Below are 19,349 nucleotides of genomic sequence, written 5' to 3'. Positions count from 1 at the left end.
TGAATTTGTGTAGGGTCACTTCGTGGTATCTGTGCAGTGAAATCTCCTACTAGTATGTCTCTCAGAACATGCCTATCAGTAAGCGATGTGGGACTGCACATCTATATACAGCGATCTTCCATAAATAAACCTAAATGCTGATAATCATAAAGTTTAGTGACATTAGGACAAAATGTCACTAAGAATTAAGAAAAAACATCACATGGAATATTTGCCCAGATATTTAAACTACAACTTTGCAACTTACAAAGACAACAGAGAACAGTAAAAGCAATAATAACACAAAACACTCAGTGATACACACAGGACAGAGTATACCAAATAAAGACCAAACAAATTATAATTGTAAATTTACCTTAAATATCTTAATAAAGCAGATGGATAGACTAAATCGTACCTATTGCACTAATTATGTCCTTACCATTAGATAACTACAGGCAGCCAGCACATACCTAGACTGAAAGAAATGTACAAGAGATCATAAATTAGTTACTGACTTTTGCTTTGTCTAGTATAAAGAACAAAATTTAGTGTTATACATATGCTCTGCCCACTAAAGTCACAGGAAAACATGGCAAACCTATTACTAGTGGATGAAGTGTGTCTCCCAAATTTTCCTGTCTACCCAAGACCCAAGACCCCATGGAAGCAGGGATTTTGCTCAGGTAGTCAGCAAGATCATCTTGTATGCAGGGCAAGCCATGAATCCAGTTAGCCAATGCCTTCATCGGAGAAATGAGAAGGATACCCAGGGAAGGCAGATAAAGGTCCTGTGACGACAGAGGCAGAGGCTGAAACTCTGTCTCCAGAAATCCAGCAGTACCAGCAGCCACTGGAAGCCAGCAGGGGCGAGACAGGGTGCTCCCCTGGAGGCTGCAGAAAGTCCACCCCTTCCCCTCAGAACTCCAGCCTCCAGAGCTCTGAGAACACAGTATTGTTGTTTTAAGCCACTGCACTTACTAAAATTTAGGAAATAAATACCAGAGAGGGACCAAGATCTAACCTCTGGAGTCAATTTGGGAAAACCTCCGAGGTCATTTTGGCCCCCGCACTGCCCACAGCGTCCACTGAGGCCACAGTTACAGTTGCCTGATGGCTCCACTCCTGATTCTGCTCAGCCCTGCTCTTCTCACTGCTCTGTGCAAGGTGCTTCTCAGAGCACCTCCGAGAGAGCTGAATGGAGGAGCACAGAGCACATCTGCTGGCGACCTGACATTCGGCACCAAGGTCAGGGGTGAACCCAGGATGGAGAGGCCCTGGTTGGCTGCCTCAGACCTCAGTACAGGAAGAAACCAGAGCACAGGGGCCACAGCAGAGGTCTACTGCTGTGACTCTGAAACCCTCGTTGGTGTCAGACTCCAACCTACAAAGAATTCTTTGGAGGAAACTTGGCATTATAAGGACAACAGAATCAGGGCGCTTTTGCTGACTGTTATCAACACATTGAAGAAAGAAGCAGACAATCTGAAGATAATTAACTCCCAATTGTAGACCAACTGTAAAAGGCTCCTTATCAATAACATCACATGAAACAGATCAGCTAACCAAGAAAAAGCAGCTACATACAGGTCTGGTAAAACAGGGCCCCACTGAGTGACAGCTTGGCTTTCTAACAGTTCAGGAATGTGCTGCATCAGCGAAGGTTTTAGGAGTTCGAGTTGTCAGAGACACACTAGGACCTCCACTCCAAAGTAAAAGAAGACTACGGTATCTTCCTGCCACCACTAAGTAGGAAGTAGGATGTCGGGCACCTCTCCTAAGACACAGGGGGCACACTGCACACCCAGGGACTTCCCCATGCACGTGATCAAGAGACAGAGAACACTGCCACACTGAGGGGCTCCCAGATCAGGAAAGGACTCTGCCCAGATAACACAGAGGTACAGGCAGGTGTGCCCTTCGGGACGCAAAACCTTACAGAGCCTATTGCCTTACAGGCAGTGGTGATGGGGAAAAGTCGTCCCAAAAAGAGACATAAAATAGGTGATGTTTTGTTTTGTTTGATCTTATTATGTGTGACATGTATGGACAGCTACGTTGAAGAAAACAAGAGACATTATGGTAGCCATTGTTGATTTCCTATTGTCTTGTTTTGAAGCCCTGTGTTGTTTGCATTGTTCTGTTTCAATTTTCTTTGTTATATTGTTTTGTTTTGTTTTATTCTCTTTAAAATAAAATAAAAATGTAAAAAATAGGACCCCAAGGCCCAAAGGAAGGCTATACTGTGTGATGGAAGCCCTGTGTGCCACTTTATAGACACCCCTCCCACGTCAGTGGGCTTTGGTTAAAGCAGAGCAGGTCACCAGGGGACCCAAATGACACTGCAGTCAGAGCTACTTTCATGAGCTGTGTTTTCAGACATGGAAAGTCTTAGAGTCAGGGCACTCAATAGGAATCCACCCTAAGATCAAAGGAAACGCCTGGGATTGGGTCAAGCCCAGCCACGAACCCAGGGGGTTCCCTCAGGACCTGAAAGGGGAAACACTGAGTTGAATTCACAGATGTTTTGGTGTGTTGGTGGCTACCACAAGTCAGAAAAGGATGGGTTCAGCTCTGCAGCCCCCCGAGAAGGTACTAAAGAATGGCTAAAAATATCTTCTCAAGAGGCAGAATTCAAGGCAGTGAGTCTGCTGTCTATTTTACTGGAAAAGGAAGTGTCTAGAGTTTGGGTGTACGTGGATTCTCAGCAGCGGCAGCTGGTACATTAACCATGGGGTAAAAAGGAGTCTGGAAAATCAGGAAGAGGAATCCTGGTGGGGAGAATTGTGGGAATGAAGAGTAAGATCTGATCTCACATGAGTGTCTGCCAAGGAAAAGAGTAGGTCCCTCAGAGGAGGCGCTGGGCAGACAAGGACACAGACTGGCCTGCTCGGGGACCTCAGCAGCCTCCGCCTTAGCCCACTCCCACACTGGCAGGATGGGCTAGGAAGACACTATACATCAGCCACGATGTACAGGAACCTGTCCTCTCCCGGGACTGTCCTGCATGGTGGATGCCCTCATTCAGGGCAAAGTAAACCCTCAGTCACTGTGAGCTATCACAGTGCGTTTCATTTCTGCTGGATGGAATGGAAGGCAGGATGGAAGGCAGGATGGAGCACATATCCAGAACCTTGAACACGTTTATAACTTCTGCTGTAATAGCACTATTCTTCAGGATTTTCCCTAAAGAACTAGAAATAAAGATTTAATTAAATATTTAATTCTCCAAAAGAATTAACACAACTATCAACTGATTGTGGATTGTGTAAGTAGACTACTGTGTGTCTACATGATACAATAGAAATAGCTACTGAAAGCTCACTTCTCACCAAGTAGTTAAGGATGGGTGGAAAAAAGCAGGTCTTAGGAATTAAAATTATGCCAACTTTGCCTCAGTGTATGCTTATATTAGAAAAAAATAAATAATGTAAAAAATTCACAAGTCCAAAAAATAAAATGTCCCATTTAATAGATGCATAGGAAGAATTCTGTTTCAGAATTCTACAGATTCAGAAATTGGTAAAAGGAAGCCACAATTCAATTGTGAAAAGAAATGTTTAAAAACAAGGGTACCTGTTGCAACACCACTGGAGAAGACTGTTGAGGTGACTGTTCAGAAACCAGACTGATGCTGTACCCCATGACTCTTCCTCTGGTAACATTTTCTGGTGGCTTCTCCCAGGAGACATTGAGAGAGTGAGAGGAGAGTGGAGAGACAGAAGGGGTCCCCATGAGCACAGGCGCTATCGAGACAAAAGTAACACATCAAAGCCATGCACACCATCCCCACACATTTTCAAATTTATTACAGTTTCTCAAATGGCTTATTCCTTATAAAATATTCTGATTTGAAAAAATTGAATAATATACTGATATGATTTGAAAAAATTGAATAATATACTGATATATATATATGTGTATGATATACACTCGTTAAAAGGTCATCTGTGAGAGCATTCTCCATCTTCGTATTACGAGCTAGCTTGTGTTTATAAAATACCTTCTAGGAATTCACAGATGTCTATAAAGATAGCTAGTGGGTAACTGAGTTGAAAACCTTAGGAATTATGACTATTTGAAAGAAATCACAGAAATAGAATATGTCTTATCCACAAAGTTCAGAATGACACATGATTATGTACTGGGTTTCTCATGTAAAGAAATATTTTGCCATGCCAAACCAACGCAATTGGGAAAGAGGTGCATCTAAAATAACGCTAAGTAACCCCAAAGAAAGCTTCCAAGTAGAGATGTTCAGGGTGAGTGTACAGAGCGCATCTTCCTCCTGCCCTCCTCGAGCCCTTAGAAAGGCTCTTAAGTGTGCTCTGCAAAGGTGCATTATCAGAGGACCTCATCATACTTTCATTAGCCAGTGACCCATAAGATTATGAGGGTCCAGTACTGCGCTTTCATCCATTACTTTTCATTCCTGACCTTGATTTTCCCCTTCCCAAGGCCATGGCTCATCTCTTGTGCAATCGCGGTACTATTATTTGTCCAAGACTGCTTGTGGTCATTAAGAGAGCCTCCAGCACAATGTGCATTTTATGCATGAAATGATTGCCCTGGGCATGGACCCAAAGCTACCCCGATCCTCCACAGTACCAATATCAAGATCAGCAGTTGGTTTCTCTGATTCCCCATGGAGTCAAAGTGGAGCAAAGGTGACATTGCTTTCACAAATGCTCATCAAACTTGAAGGGTGCTGACTGCAAACATAACGTGAAAGGTTAAAGCAGTAGTTTGTGTGCCTTAATGAAGATACCTTAGAAACTTAGAATGTTTCCCTTCCTTACCGTAGTGCCAAGTGCTTATAGACACACCGTTGACTTACAGATTTTGGTACCCAGGTGTTGAGCACTCTGGATAACCTAGTAGCCATCCTATTTGATTTGGAGAGAGAAAATCAAAAAGGAAAACAGAACTGTGGAGTTGGTAGCAGTTATCTGTTCCACTGGGCTGAATGTGGAACAAGACGAGAGAAGTAGCCAACCTCCTCTAGACTGGAAACCAACTGGTATTTTGAGATGCATTCCCCAAACACTGTAAGTACAGGCAAGTCACCTCTGCTCCCTTTGTGACTTCAAAGATAAAGCATTTACTTTTTTCCTTAAAACTTACTGCAAATACTATATAATGGGTTATTAATGAAGTCAACCCATATATGAAGTTTTTCTTGGGTTATGTAAGTTTTTAACACGTGCTTTTCAAAAGACAAATCTGTCACTGTTCCCTTGAATGTCAGGCAACAGTTTTATTGAAGGGTTAGACGGCGGAGCTGAAAGGTTTGAACTTTACCTGATTCTCCCGTCCTCTCTGAGATCCAGACGGAAGACACGCTACCAACCACATTCTCAGCTGAGACCTTAAATGCATACTCTGTGTAGGGCTCCAGGCCAGTGATGGTAGCAGCTGTCTGGAGAGGTCTTTGTGCAGTTCCATCAGCTGGTTCTGCAGAAGGCTGAGGACCCAGCCAGCTGCTGCTCTGGAAGACTCTGCGTTCCTCAGTGGACCCCGATCTTTGCATGTATAACTCGTATTTTGTAACAATTCCTACCAAAGTTAAACAATGGGTAAGGGGACCGAGACCAAGGAGCTGTTTTGGGGGTGGCTTGGGGAGAGGTAGGTAGGTATATATTCATTATATAAATGAATACAGCCAGGATGCTGGCTTTTCATTAGTCTAACTCCATCACCCGTCAATTTCGTTAGTAAACTAGATGTTGCAATTTAGGCATCTAGATGACAGGTACTTACAAAAGACAACAGAATGTTGGGTTAGATGAATATAAAGACTATTAAATACATATTCATGGAAAAACAAACCAAAAGAGATAGTGTATAAGTACAAAATAGCTATACTTTATCAGGGGTAAATCAGTCCTTCTCAGGTTCTACCATAGATGGCGAGCTCATTTATAAAACCCCAAAACTGTACCTCCCATTTGTGTATTTTCAAATTTGAGGATTTTAATTTAATTACCTGTTTTATATAAGTCCTGCTTGTACAAACGTTATGGTTAGTTTTTATGCATTTTTACCAAGAAATTTAAAATAGCTGAGGAAAGGTTTGGCCATAATAGATATATGATATAAATTATTAAAAATCTATGAATACGAGGCTGGCCTATATAACCAAGGGTTCAATTGTATGAACACAAAAATTAACTTAATGGAGTCAGCTAGCCTATATACATATTTTTCATATTATTTTATATCCTTTTTCTGCTTAAAAGATAAAATTTACTGCTTATGGGTGCCCTAACTTGTGACACAGTCAAATATAATGCATTTCATAAGTGAGCTTCCAATTATAAACATCATTTGTGTGATGGCAGATGTCATTAAGAGCAAAGATAATATTAGCCTTTTAAGGGCAATTTAATTGAATGGAATTTGTTATTAGATTAGAAGGAATACACTTGTTTAACTCACTAGGAGAAATAGTATTCTATATTTTTAGGAATTATTTTTTTCTCAGTGATAACAGAATTATATAGATGAATACAGTGTCCATAAGCTTATCACACAATTCCTGATGTCGGGACATTCTCTCTGCTAGAAAGGGAAGGTGATCTTGTGGGCTTACCATTCGGTTCTGCCGGTGGAGCCCATTCTGCATGAAGTTCGCTGGAACTGACTCTCCGGATCTTGGGTGGACTCAGTCTTTGCGGCGGTGCCTGTGCTGTGGTCACTGTGACAGGTGACCCCTGGACACAGCCCCCACTAGTGCATGCCTGGACCGAAAACTGGTACTTGGTGAATGGAATCAAACCCCAGATGGTGGCTGAGGTCTCGTGACCTTCATAGGGAATGCACGAGGTGAGGTTGTCCAGAGGAACACAGGACAAAATGTACTTCTCTATGGGACCAGAATGGTTTGAGAGTGCGTTCCAAGTGAGTGTCACAGAGTCAGAGCTGACAGGAATGACGTAGCTTAGGTTCAGGTGTCCCTGTGGCAGCCCTGGCTTTGTTGTGTACATGACACCTGCACTCCGTGTGGAGCCATGCACGTTGGTGGTCTCAATGTGATAGGAATATGTCGTATATGGTGACAGGGCAGTGTCTAAGAAGCACTGGGTACCTGAAATGGAAAGGAAAAGGGGCAAGAAATTGCACTCCATAAATCAGTAAAGATTATTTCTAGCTGCCCTCCCACTAAATTATGTAATCATGTAAGTTCTTTTTTTGGTACCAGGGATTGAACTCAGGACCTTGTGCATGCCCAGGCACTTGTGCCATTGAGCTAAATCCCCAACCACTCCTTTGAATAACAATACCTGCCTACTTTTAAAAGTGAATCAGAGCAAATACTGGTTACTTTTACTGTTCACTACAGTGGAAGCAAAGTGTCATTTCCAGTAGAATATTTAGAAGTTTAGTTTAATTCTTGTTCTCCTCTTAATGTGACCTTTGCATAGAAGGCTAAGTTCTCATCTCTGAGACAGAAATCCCTGTGCTCTCGCTGGAACTGCTACCACAGCGGACCAGGGGTCAGCACATTACAAGGGCTGAGCATCTCACCTGGCCAGTGCCTTGGCCGGTGCCTTTCCTCATTTGGCTGGTAGAAACTGTATAAGATTCAAACTGGTGAGTGTCTGATGTTTCACCTTAAAGGTCAGTATTTTGAGGCAACCTGCATGTTGCCTGGCGTCAATTTGCAATCTTTATCGGTGCTCCCCAGATTTGCAGGTCCTCCTCTGAGTACCACCCCCACAGCTACTTGGTACTCGCTCATGAATCCTGAAGGACCTCTCTTCATATACCACTATGCCTTTCAATGCGTAATTTCTTCCATGAGAATTACTCTTCCTCTACTCTGATGGCTGGCTAATTCTGCTCCCATCACAGCCTTACTGTGAAGCTTTCTCAGTGGCCATTTTACACTACCTGGGGCTCTCCTAATACTCTGAGCGGATGCTGCTTGAACATTTAAGACACTGCCTTCTCCATCTCCGCTCGGTAAAGGAAACTTTTACTTCCAGCTTCATAGTTAGAGGCTCCTGGTTTGGGCTAAGCCCTAAATAAAATTTTACTGAACAAATCAATCACCTTTCCATATATATCTAACTCTTATCTCAGGAAGAAAGAGAATACTGTGAATTCATAGTAGGGAGAACTCTATAAGAACAGTTGCTTGTTTTCTCTCCTGTTTTCTGTCTCCATCTCCCCTGTATCTGTTGGTTTTTTCTCTCAGAGCTAACCGAATCACCTCACTTGTTGCCTTGAGCTCTAGTACTAAGGATAAATAGCAGTGATATCAAAGACAGAAATGAACACTAAGAGTATAAATGAAATTCCAGAGTTGACTCAGATATGTTATTGTCTAAAGCTCTACATGGAAATGCATCTGTTCTCCAGGTGGTAACAATAACTGTCCTATGCAGAAATAACCACCTTCTAGCTTCCATGAGAAGAGACTTCCTTCGGCTGACATCTCCCACTCATGTTATCCCACATGAGGAACAACTTACAAGACCACGTGACACTCACAGCAGAAGAGGAGCCAAAGATCTGTGTCTTCCCCACATAACTACTTCCATCCTCACAGTTAGAAGACATAAAAATCCCATGACCAGGCCAGATCAGGGCCACAGCAGAGACAGCATTAGAACTGGTCATGTTCAGTTCCAAAGTGCTAATTTAACCTCTACACTTTTCCACATCTAAAAGCCTAGAGGATACAAATCAATTAAATTTTATTTACAGAAACCCCTAAATATAGCTTATTGCTAATGATTGAGATACTTTCAAATTATTCTAGCAGGAGTGAGCTGCTATGAATAACAAATCATGTGGAGTTTTAATAATGTGCATTATGAGCCTAGGATGGAAATTACTGTGCAGGAGAATCCCATGATGCACCAGGACCGGAAGAGAAAAGTTTCTGTTCTAGCCAAGAATTCTGTAATAGTCTCAACCAAGTGATCCAACTTGCTTGGAAGGCAACACTATTAATTTTCTCTGAAAAGTTCAGTGATTCTCTACCTATAATTCTGGATGCCTTTATTTAACCCAAAGATTTGTGTTCACTGGGCTGCATGTAAGTAGTGTTTCCTTTTCATATTACACAAGCCGGAGATGCCTGGGAAATAGAGTAATAAACACGAAGTATTTTCAGGCTTACACAGAGTTCTGACAGTGTTAACTACGTCTTCTTATTGCTCAAATGCCATTATGCAGATATTTTTCACATCATTAATTACAGAGATTGTTAGGAAATGCCAGAAGTGGGCATTGCATTTTTTTAAATGAAAAATAAGGTTTTAGGAAATAATACCTTGTTTAATAGGATTACATAAATGTCTGATTGGGACTGCATGCACATTTATTACATAAGAAATTGCTATTTGGACTCTATATTAGTGCAATCATGAAAAGAGGAAGGGTGTCATATAAAATAAGCCATAATACATTACTATGAAAAACATGGATAGCTTTACATTTTATTCTGCTACTGAATTAACCTGTGTGGAAAACAGGGTGACCCTAACTGGCAACTTCAGAAATAACTCAACCAGTGGTGCTGTCATCTTCAAAATCATTTTCAATATTTTTATAGCTCTTCTCTTCCTCTGTCACAAAAGTTTAAGTTTCAGGACACCTGGATCATGCTGATATTTGGAAGAAAATAAACATTTTAGTAGCAGGTTTTAGGAGGCTTTGCCAATGTGGCAGATGCAGACAGATGTTCACTTCCCTTTGCAATCTGCGGCATGAAGTTCAGAGTCTCCATTAACTGCAAAGAACACTTAGAGCACCAAGAGATATTTAGTTAGGAGAAAGTGATGGACACGCTAAACTAGGTGTGAGGCATGTGACATTAGTTACAAAATGTAACCTACTACAGAACATAAAAGTACAACTATGCTGTGTAAGGGTTTTTAAGTGAATTAATATTTTAAAATTAGACTGTTCTATTTTAAGACATGCTGTGCAATCAAGGTTTTGACATAACTGTACATACACATTATACTAAAATTTGATAAGTTGAGTTTTTAAGAGAATAGAATAGAAAATTGAATTAGAATTATTGTTTAAGGCTTCATAAACTGTCTTGTAGCTAAATAGGACGGGGAGAAAAATCAGAGAAAACACACGGGAAAGGATTTAAAAACTATTTTCACTCTGCCTTGAAGTTTTATCTGAAACATCAGAAGATATTTAAATACAATAATTTCTCAAATTTTGGATTCTGTGAGTTTATTTAAAGTCTTACAAAAGTAGAAATATAGCTACCCTGCCTTGTTCAGGTCATCCCCATCTCAAACTAATTTCATGTTATTTCTCTCTGGGAGAAGCAACACATGCATAAGATTACATTATTTGTTTGAATGTTAGTATCATGATTTCAGATTTTTTAAAAGCCCTTTTTAATCTGAGAATTTAAAAAAGTAAAATTCTTTAGAATAGAAAATTTAATAAATTTTATGTAGCATTTGCACCCAAGGAAAGTATAGATGCATTTGTGGTAAATTTCTCAGTATTTTTAAATAAAATTTAATCCACACATTTTTAAAAGAATCTTTATTACATTAAATGATACACTATGAACATTTTCACTCTTTAGTTTTTAAACTCAGATACCATTTTACAGGTTATCGTAGCCTACAATTTATTTGACCGTGTATCAGGATTGAGTCTGTTCTGCTGTATAGCACAACTGCAAAAGATTTTCAGATGTTGGAATGGTTTGCAATATTCAGATTTAACAAATAGTAGAGGCACAGACACTTCAGGATGCTGGGTTCATTTGCAACTACTAGTTTGGTATTAGTCCCCTCATGCAGGTTGGATGAACTGAATGATACCTGATAGGAAGGACCTTTGTATATTTTAGCAATTTATCGTGCATGTAAAGTGGTGCTGCTGAGCCCAGAGGACTCCCCTCTCCCCAAGGCTCAGGAATGCTCCAGCTTCTCCACATCCTCACTGGTACTGAGAGGGGCTTTTTTCAGCCTCAATAATTTGATAAGCATTAACTGTTTATCAAAATATAACATTTCATTTTTATTGCATTTATTTGATTCCAAGTAAGATATGCAAATTCTCCCTCCCTCCCTCTCTGTCTCTCTCCCTTCCTATCTCTCTCTCTCTCCCCCTCTATCCCCTCTCTCCCTCCCATCCTCCCTACTTGAAATGCTCTGTGTTAAAGGAAGGAAACCACAACATTTATCCTCAGTGTCAGAGAACTTTAGAAATGCATCAGCCCTCAAACATCATGTCTTTCTACCGCCCAAGCCTTACACCACTCACTGTATGGGTACTGGTCTTCAGTCGTGTGGACTTCAGATCCATCCCTGAATAAACGGTAGGTAAGCCAGTGGGCATTTGGGGAGTCAGGTGGGCTCCAGGAGAGACTGATTGCAGAAGAACTTTGAACTTGTCCTCTGGGAGGAGGTTGCTGGGATGGAGCTAAATTACAATGGAGAGAGCATTTATTAGCAAACAGAATCAATAAACAGAGAAGTAAACTGAAGTAAGATATCCGGCCAAAAGGTCTCTAACTCAGGATCACCATATAAAGAAGACATGTGGTTTACCAGGACATTAATAAACCAATAGTATGCATCACGATTTCTCCAAAACAATGCTTTTTATCTATAAGCATAAAACAAATATGAGATCAAAGCAGCTGACATGAGCACGGTGAGGGAGGACATAAAATAATTTATATTATGCATTTCTTCCTTGGCCATATTTTTAAATCTTTTTTTGGAGAAACTATCAAAGTATGGGTAACATTTTTTTTTACTTAATTTAAAATGTGACATAAATTCCATTGAAAGTTGAAATTTATGTAGCATGCTTCTTGGGTTTTTAAAAGAAATTTTCCATTCCATTAAGCACAATACCATCTTTTGCTTCACAGAGCACCGTGTAAAGGATAATATTTGGAGATATACATAGCTATCCATGTTAAATAATCTAAATGTTACCAATTAACTCTTTAAATGTACAATGCAAATATAATAACACCCAGAAGAAGTACTTTTAGAATGAAGTACTATGTGTGTACAAGAACATTTTTCTATTTTTGTGATAATTTGTATTATATAAATCTGTACCATTAAAACATCGTTTTCTGCCACCATAAATTTCCTTGTCTCCCTAAGAAGACTCTGATTTGTAAGAGCAAGTGTCTTTCTTTTTTTCCCCTAGAATACACAAAGAAGGAAATAGCATCTATTTTTAAGGACAATCAACCACCAAGACAGAAAACTGTCATCCAGTTAAAGAAGCATACAGATTCCCTCACTGAGAAAGGTGTCATGTTGTTTTTTAAACCATCAGATTTGTTTGTTAAGAAATGTTTACAAATCATGTGAAAGAATAAATGCATCAAATATTTATCAACATTTTCTGTGAAATATCTGCAGTCACTGGATGACTCATTCAGGGTCTCAAAGGAAAGAGAAATGAGGCTTAAATTAAGTCCTTTGCACAGAACTTCATAAACTGACTCTTCAGGAAGGTGGGTAAAAATAACACCGTAATTCAGGGTAACGCATCAGGAGAGTTCTTTGACTATATTTGTCAGTGTCCCAAAGACCCCAGAACCCTGGGTCAAGTGAGTCCCTAGGAAGACTCAGGACACGCCCTGTGTCATGGCTGGGACTACAGGAGCCAGCAGCCAAGGTGGAGGACACATGAGTGATATCCAGGGGCCCAGGCACAAGCTGCCCAGAGTCTTTCCCCAACTTCATCTCCCAGAATGCATTGCGAAAGTCCATGAGGTGTCCCGGACCAGGGAAGCTCAATAGAATCTCAGAGCTCAGGGTTTTTACTGGGTACTGTTTATGCTGGCAACCTCTGCAGTGTATCAGAATTTCCCTCCCAGAAGGAAAGCAGGCATTACACATAGGATATCTGTTTTTATTTATATGTCCCAGTCCTCCCTCATCACCAGGTCTGGGTAGGCTGGTCACCCAGGATACTGAGACATCAGTCCGGGCAACCTTGCACACAGGTCTTTCTGAAGATGCAGACTCTTCTCTGTGTCTTTTGCCTAACCTGGAAGGGGACAGAGCTCAGGGACAGAAAGGACCACATAAACAGCATCGTTCACAGGACCTGTGACCAGCACAGAGGGACACAGACTGCTCGCATCTTCTCTTGCATCAGGACACTGAGCTGGGTTTTCACATTCTGACTTTTTTACCTCCCCCGGCCATGGCTGGTGGGTTCCTCCTGAAAACCTCTGTTAACTATCGAGAATTCAGAGCACAAGGAAGCCTGTGGGTGCAGGCCACTGAGACCTAGAGGACAGCGCAGGGTGACAGATGGAAAACAAGGACAGGCTCTCTTGCACACCAGGCAGACTTAGCTAGAGGCTACTGCTGCCCCATCAGCACCCAGGAGTGAGTCACTCATTTTGAAGACATTATATAATACAGTAACGTTCTGAGGCCATATTCCAAGAGCACTGAATATGAAACATACAAAATTACATATATACCGCACAGGGTTCCCAAGACAATTCACCAGCTATCAGGGAAGTTAATATTTTGACTCATATTTTTAAAGAAACATATTCATTAACTATGTTAGATACTCTAGATGTACCAGCATTGTTCCCAGTCTGCCTTTCTCTTCCCTGGGAATCACATTGTGGTATTAAATCGCAACTTTCCACATACTTATTTAGGTCAAGGACAGGAAGAGTAATGCTCTCAAAGGGATATGTGGAAGAAAATAGAATTGTATTTGAATTTTACCTTACATTTTTTAATTCAGGAATTTGTCATTATTTGATGTGGTCACTGCTTGGGCACTGAAAGTGCATTTAACCCTGTTGCTGGCTTTCCTGTTGTTCTTGGTGAAATCACAGATTCATAAACTGCCTCACTTTTAGCATTTCAAAAGAATTTTGTAATCCACTGAAATTTATATATTTAATGAATATTAGTAATTTTACTTAAAAACTCTGTATTCTACTGGAACTCAAAAGATTGTAAAGGTACAACAATCAAAACCAAACTTTAGATTATTTTCCAAGGCAGATAGAACTTAGCGGGTGACTGAAAGGGATATTTCAGTCCCACACCAAAGGTCATAGAACATAGTACACAAAACATGCAAGAGACCTTCTTCATACACATAGGCTCTGCTCAAACATTTAAGTTGCATCGTTGCTGCAAACATCTATAATCACAATCTTGTTTGGCTTCATAGTATAAATAGATAGTATGACTTGGAATTTAAATAAGAATTTTCATAGACCTGAAGGTTTAGATGGGTTTGACATCAGTTTAAAAATAAATAATATAAAATCCTGGGCATAAGATAATGCTGATCTCCCCTTTATGGGCTCAAAGTAGAATTCTAAGAGAACGTTCACACATTTATTCACCAACATTGCCAAGAATGGTCTGCGCAGAGGCCAGATTGTATTTTAAGGAGCGATGTTATAACATTGTGACGAGATCCATCTGTTTGGGAGTCAGGAGCTTGAATCCCAGCTGGAGAACTTTGGTAGTTGCATGATTTCAGTCACATATAAATGAGGCTTTCTGAATCTTTCCTCATTTATAGTAAGAGCATGATAATGTCTACTTCTCAGGGTCATTTTGAAAACCAAGTGTGTGCATGACTTTGTGAAGGTCTATACATGTGAGTGTGTGTGTGTGTGTGTATACATACACATAAACTATGTAAATGATCATTTTTAAAAAAGAGAATAAAACCAAGGAAAATATAACAGAATAAAGCCAATCAAAACAAACCAGTGTAAGTGACACAGGTCTTTAAAACAACAGGAAATCAACAATGATTACCATAATGCCTCTTGTTATCTTCAAAATAGCTGCAGAGACCTTCAGACATAATAGAAATGAAACAAAACAGAACAGAATAGAACCAATGAAAACAAAATAATGAATGCAACAAAGGACTTCAAAACAAGAGAACAGTAAATCCAAAATGGCTACCATAATATATCTTGTTATCTTTGAAATAGCTGCCCATGCCATCGGATATAATCAAATCAAATAAAATCCAACCCAACAAAATGATGCAGGACTTCAAAACAAGATGATAGGGAATTAACAATGGCCACCACCTTCCAAAGGAGATTTCCCCCATAGATGCTACATTGTGTATTTCCATTCTCTGAATAGATGATCAGACTACCAGCCCTAGACCTTCAAAGTCAGTGAAACACTAAGGACTACAAGAACTAAATTGCATTGGAAGGGGCTCGTTCTGGCTGTCCCCGCAGCGGCCCAAGCGGTACATGGCACCGATTCGCAGGAGGACTTGCTTCTAGGTGACTTCCTGTTCTCTTACCCCCAAAAGGATCATGCGTTAGTAAACATCACCTTTGTTTCTGCCACCCTCTATGTATGTAACAAGGTACCTTGTTTATTACATCTCAAGGCTTCTCCAGCAATAGGCACACATAAATGATATTTACTAAAGGAAAAATTATCTTCCATCTTAACATCCTGATGCAAAACTGATCATACAGACATCTTTGGAATTCATGAGTCAGATGCCAGAGAAACACGAGAGAGCATAAGAATAGGCATCGAAGAAATGCAGAAGAGAAACAACTTTGTACAAGGATACTACAGGCCGCCTAATACACAGAGGACATAAAGTTTCTTTATTCAGATTCCAAGTCTGATGACAAGGTAGCAGTGATGACCAGCAGCTGCTCCAAATATTTAAATTCTTAGGTGGTGGCTCATTGGCTAAAGGAAAAACATGGTGGATTTATGAACCGTATTATTAGTAATAAGATAGGAGAGCAAAGGACAGCACAAGAGACTACTGATCTAGACCCAGTTCTGCTCCAAAAGTGTTCACTGGAAGCACAGAAGAGCCGGGAAGATTAGCTGAAACTTTCTTCCCTCTGCTGGCCAAGGCGCTGCCCTGAGAAGGCAGGGGCTCAGCTTCCTCCACTGCTTTGCTTTGGTCTCTCGAGCTTCCAGGTAGGGGACCTTGAATAGAGGATGAGTCTTGGGTCCACAAGGACTCATCCAAGGAGCCCGACTCACTGCCTTTGGGCCTCCATTCACTTTGGGCAGCAAATCAGTGGCAAGGAATGACCATGCAAAAAGCCACAACTGTGGTCCCAGCCCTGAGTTCCAAGGATGGACAAGCAGACAGCAATGACCCAGACAAAAGGTAAACATGTCTTTCACAGATGAAAAGAAATGAAAACATCTACTAGAAAATTATAAGCAACTGTAAGAGAGAAGAGATTCAGGTTTTCTGGTTATTTCAGCAGTTTTTGAGTCATCTGAACAAAATTATAAGCATTTCTGGGAGCCCAAAAAGAAGCACAGATCTGAGTGAGGAAGAAATCCGGAGCTACCCCCTTTGTCCTGGTTTGGTGGCCCTCACTGCAAACTGCAAAAACTCTGCTTCCCGGAGGGATTGTGCATGGGTAGGTGGCGACTCCAGCTGCAATGGAGACTCAGCTAGGACGGAAGAGGAAAATGCACAGCCTTGCTCCTGGCTGCCTAAAGCGGTGAGTAACCAAGAAGCTGCCCAGGTGACCCTGAGATGAAAGCCACTGAGAGGCTCAGGCTGCTCCCCGCTCCCCATCCCGGGCTCGCTGGGAAAGCACAGATATGTGGGAGAAGCCAAGCAGTCCAGGAACAGTAAGACCAAGGGGAACTGAGAAGGGGCGGTGACCTTGAGTGCGCTTCCATCTCGTTCCCACAGTGATCATACTCTTAAGGGAAATAAATCTGACCCACATCTTCCAATATAGCATGAATTCCTTGGTATGTTAATAAGGACCAAAAGCTATAAATCATATTGTGAAACAGGAAGAAAATGTAAAAATGGGAAGGGGAACTAGGGAGGTGTGGAAGGGGAAAGGAAGGAAGGAAGAAGAAAAATAAAGAGAAAAGAAGAAATAAATGGAAACAAAGCTTTTGTAAATAAGGAGGGGAAGAGGGGTTGAAGGGAGGGGAGGGGAATGGGAAAAAAGGAGAGTAAAGATAGACCATGGGCAGGCAGGCATTCCCGGCAATGAATGTGATAGGTGTGTATATCTGAAACGTGCCAATGAAATTAATGTAAAAACACATAGAAATGCATTTAATAAAAGAAAAGTTGAAGACCAGTAGAACGCAAATTGTGAAACTCTGCAACAAGATTAGAGCAGGTCTATGTAAGATGAGAGACACAGTTTTCATGGGATGGAAGACTCATTACCACCCCAGTAACAATTGGGCATCTACGTTATTTAAGTGAATTAAGCCTTAGACGCCACCCAACCTCAGCCCAAATCTCAGAAGAGTTGCTGGAGAAACTGTTGGTGATACCGAGATCTACAGAGCAGGTAAAAGACATGAAGAAGCAAAAAGCATTGTAGGAAAAAACAAAATGAACATTGAATGATCTGCAATGCTTTCTTTGTGCAGTGCTGTGTTACATGAGTAATCAGTGGTTTAGTATTGTTATAAAATAGACACAAGAATCGGTGGAATGAAAGATTGAACCTGTGTGCATTTTTATGATGACAACATCTACATAATTACCATTGCAACCATTTTACCTGCACAAATCAACAGCCTTGAACACACTCACATTGCTGAGACCGTCACCACATGTCAGAACTCTGTTACCGTCTCAGACAGAAGCTCTGCAGCCCCGAGCTGCCCACACTTCTCACAACCTCTGACAACGGCGGTTCCACTCTCTGTGTCTCTGCTGGCCTCCGTATTTAAACGGACCTGCGTTCTGTTTTTCCTTTTGTGCCTGCCTTCATTTCACATCGCAGAAGGCTGTCAGCGCGGATGCGGGTTAGAGCACGCGTCAGCATTGCATTCATTTTTATGGGTGAGTGATTCCACCGTGCTGTGTATTACCACCTTTGCTTTATCCATTAATCTTTTGATGGACATTTGGGTTTTTACTACATATTGGCTATTGGGAATAGTGCTTCTATGAACACTGAAGCATAAATATCTATTTGAGTCCTTGCTTTCAATTCTTTGGTTTATATTCTAGCACAGAGATGGCAAACCTTATAGAGGTTTCAGTAATACAAACATCCCACTGCAACACGCATGCCATAGGTTTGCTGCCTCTGTCCTAGAAACAGAACTGGTGGTTTACATGGTAATCTGATGTTTACATGTGGGAAATCAATACACTAATATTCTACAGTAACTATACCACCTTACACTGCTGCAGGGTTCCAATTTATCCACATACACTCTGCAAAGGTCACTTGTTATTTTCTGCTTGTTCACACTATCCAAAAAAATAAATATGAATGTGTATCTCATGGTTTCAATTTTAATTTCTAAATAACAATATCAAGCAATTTCATGTACTCATCAGCTATATTGGACTCATCTTTAGAGAAATGCTTATTCAGCTCCTTTGCCCATTTTTATTGGATTATTTCTATTTTTTGAACTGTAGAAGTTCTTTATTCTGGGTACAGGTTTCATATTCAATATGTGATTATATATATTTTTTGAGAAACTCAGAGTAAAAATAAAGAACAATATTTAAAATATTATCACATTAAATGACTTTGATGCCCATGTTTAAATCAACTGATAAAAATGCTGTTTAATTTTTTAAGTGTATTACAGTGAAAGATACATCATCAATTCCCCCAAAACACTCTCCTTTGCATGGAGCACACATATTCCATGGTTCTTGCTACTTTCTGAAGCAGTTCTGCAAGTCTTCTTTCTGCAGGGTCTTTAACTGTTCGTGTGGTGGCCTCAGTGACCTGAATTGATCCCAAAGTTTACTTTTCACAGTCCTTTTTACTTTGGCAAAGAACCCAAGAATGTAAGGTACCAGACCCAGGGAATATGGTAGATGAGAATTCAACATAATGTTTTATTGGACATTTCCATAAAGTTTTGGCCAAGGTGATCAAAAATTCAGATGATTATGTAAATTTAAGAACTTTATGACAACCAAAGACACATTGGAAATAATCCCCTCAAAAACACTCTCATTTGGAACGCACTTAAGTCATCTTTCATGGCAATGTGTCCTTTATTGTAATGAGTTTTTTAAAAATTCAAACATTTACCATATTTTCTGATCATTCTTTGTATGCCCCAATTTATGGAATCTCTGTTTCACTGGTCTTATTTAGATGTAATCTATGTTTCACTGATCTGTTTGTCTATGGAGTACAACATTGTTTTGCTTAGTGGAGCTTTACAGTTATTTCTGAAGCCAGGAGATTGTTTTAGCATCTGGGAATTTTGAAGATTCTGAGTGAGTTTTGGATGGGATTCTGACAGGAATTGAACTGAGTCTGCAGATTGCTATGGAGAGTATTGTTACCTTAGTGATATGAAGCCTTCAAATTCACAAACATGTAGTGTCTTTCCATTAATTTTATCTTCCTGAATGTTTTAGGGGTATTTTGT

General features: G+C 40.5%; 1 protein-coding gene across 4 annotated transcripts in view; it reads right to left on the bottom strand.

Moving 5' to 3' along the window:
* The window catches only part of Ush2a (usherin), a 658,323-nt gene that overhangs the window by 464,802 nt on the left and 174,172 nt on the right, over positions 1-19,349 (bottom strand). For 3 of the 4 annotated variants that reach the window (XM_063236705.1, XM_063236706.1, XM_063236707.1), the window contains exons 16-20: positions 11,239-11,397; positions 6,572-7,066; positions 5,281-5,535; positions 3,556-3,725; positions 422-457 (exon numbers count right to left, since the gene is read on the bottom strand). In XM_063236705.1, coding sequence (XP_063092775.1) covers positions 422-457; positions 3,556-3,725; positions 5,281-5,535; positions 6,572-7,066; positions 11,239-11,397 — 1,115 coding nt within the window. The remainder of the gene's footprint in view (positions 1-421; positions 458-3,555; positions 3,726-5,280; positions 5,536-6,571; positions 7,067-11,238; positions 11,398-19,349) is intronic. The other variant, XM_003474238.3, reaches the window with a different exon arrangement.

The sequence above is a fragment of the Cavia porcellus genome, unplaced genomic scaffold, assembly GCF_034190915.1.
Source record: "Cavia porcellus strain 051 isolate PalLab524CR breed Dunkin Hartley unplaced genomic scaffold, mCavPor4.1 scaffold_26, whole genome shotgun sequence".
Classification (NCBI taxonomy): domain Eukaryota; kingdom Metazoa; phylum Chordata; class Mammalia; order Rodentia; family Caviidae; genus Cavia; species Cavia porcellus.
The sequence above is the reverse complement of the archived record's forward strand: the minus strand, read 5'-3'. Positions and strand labels throughout refer to the sequence as shown.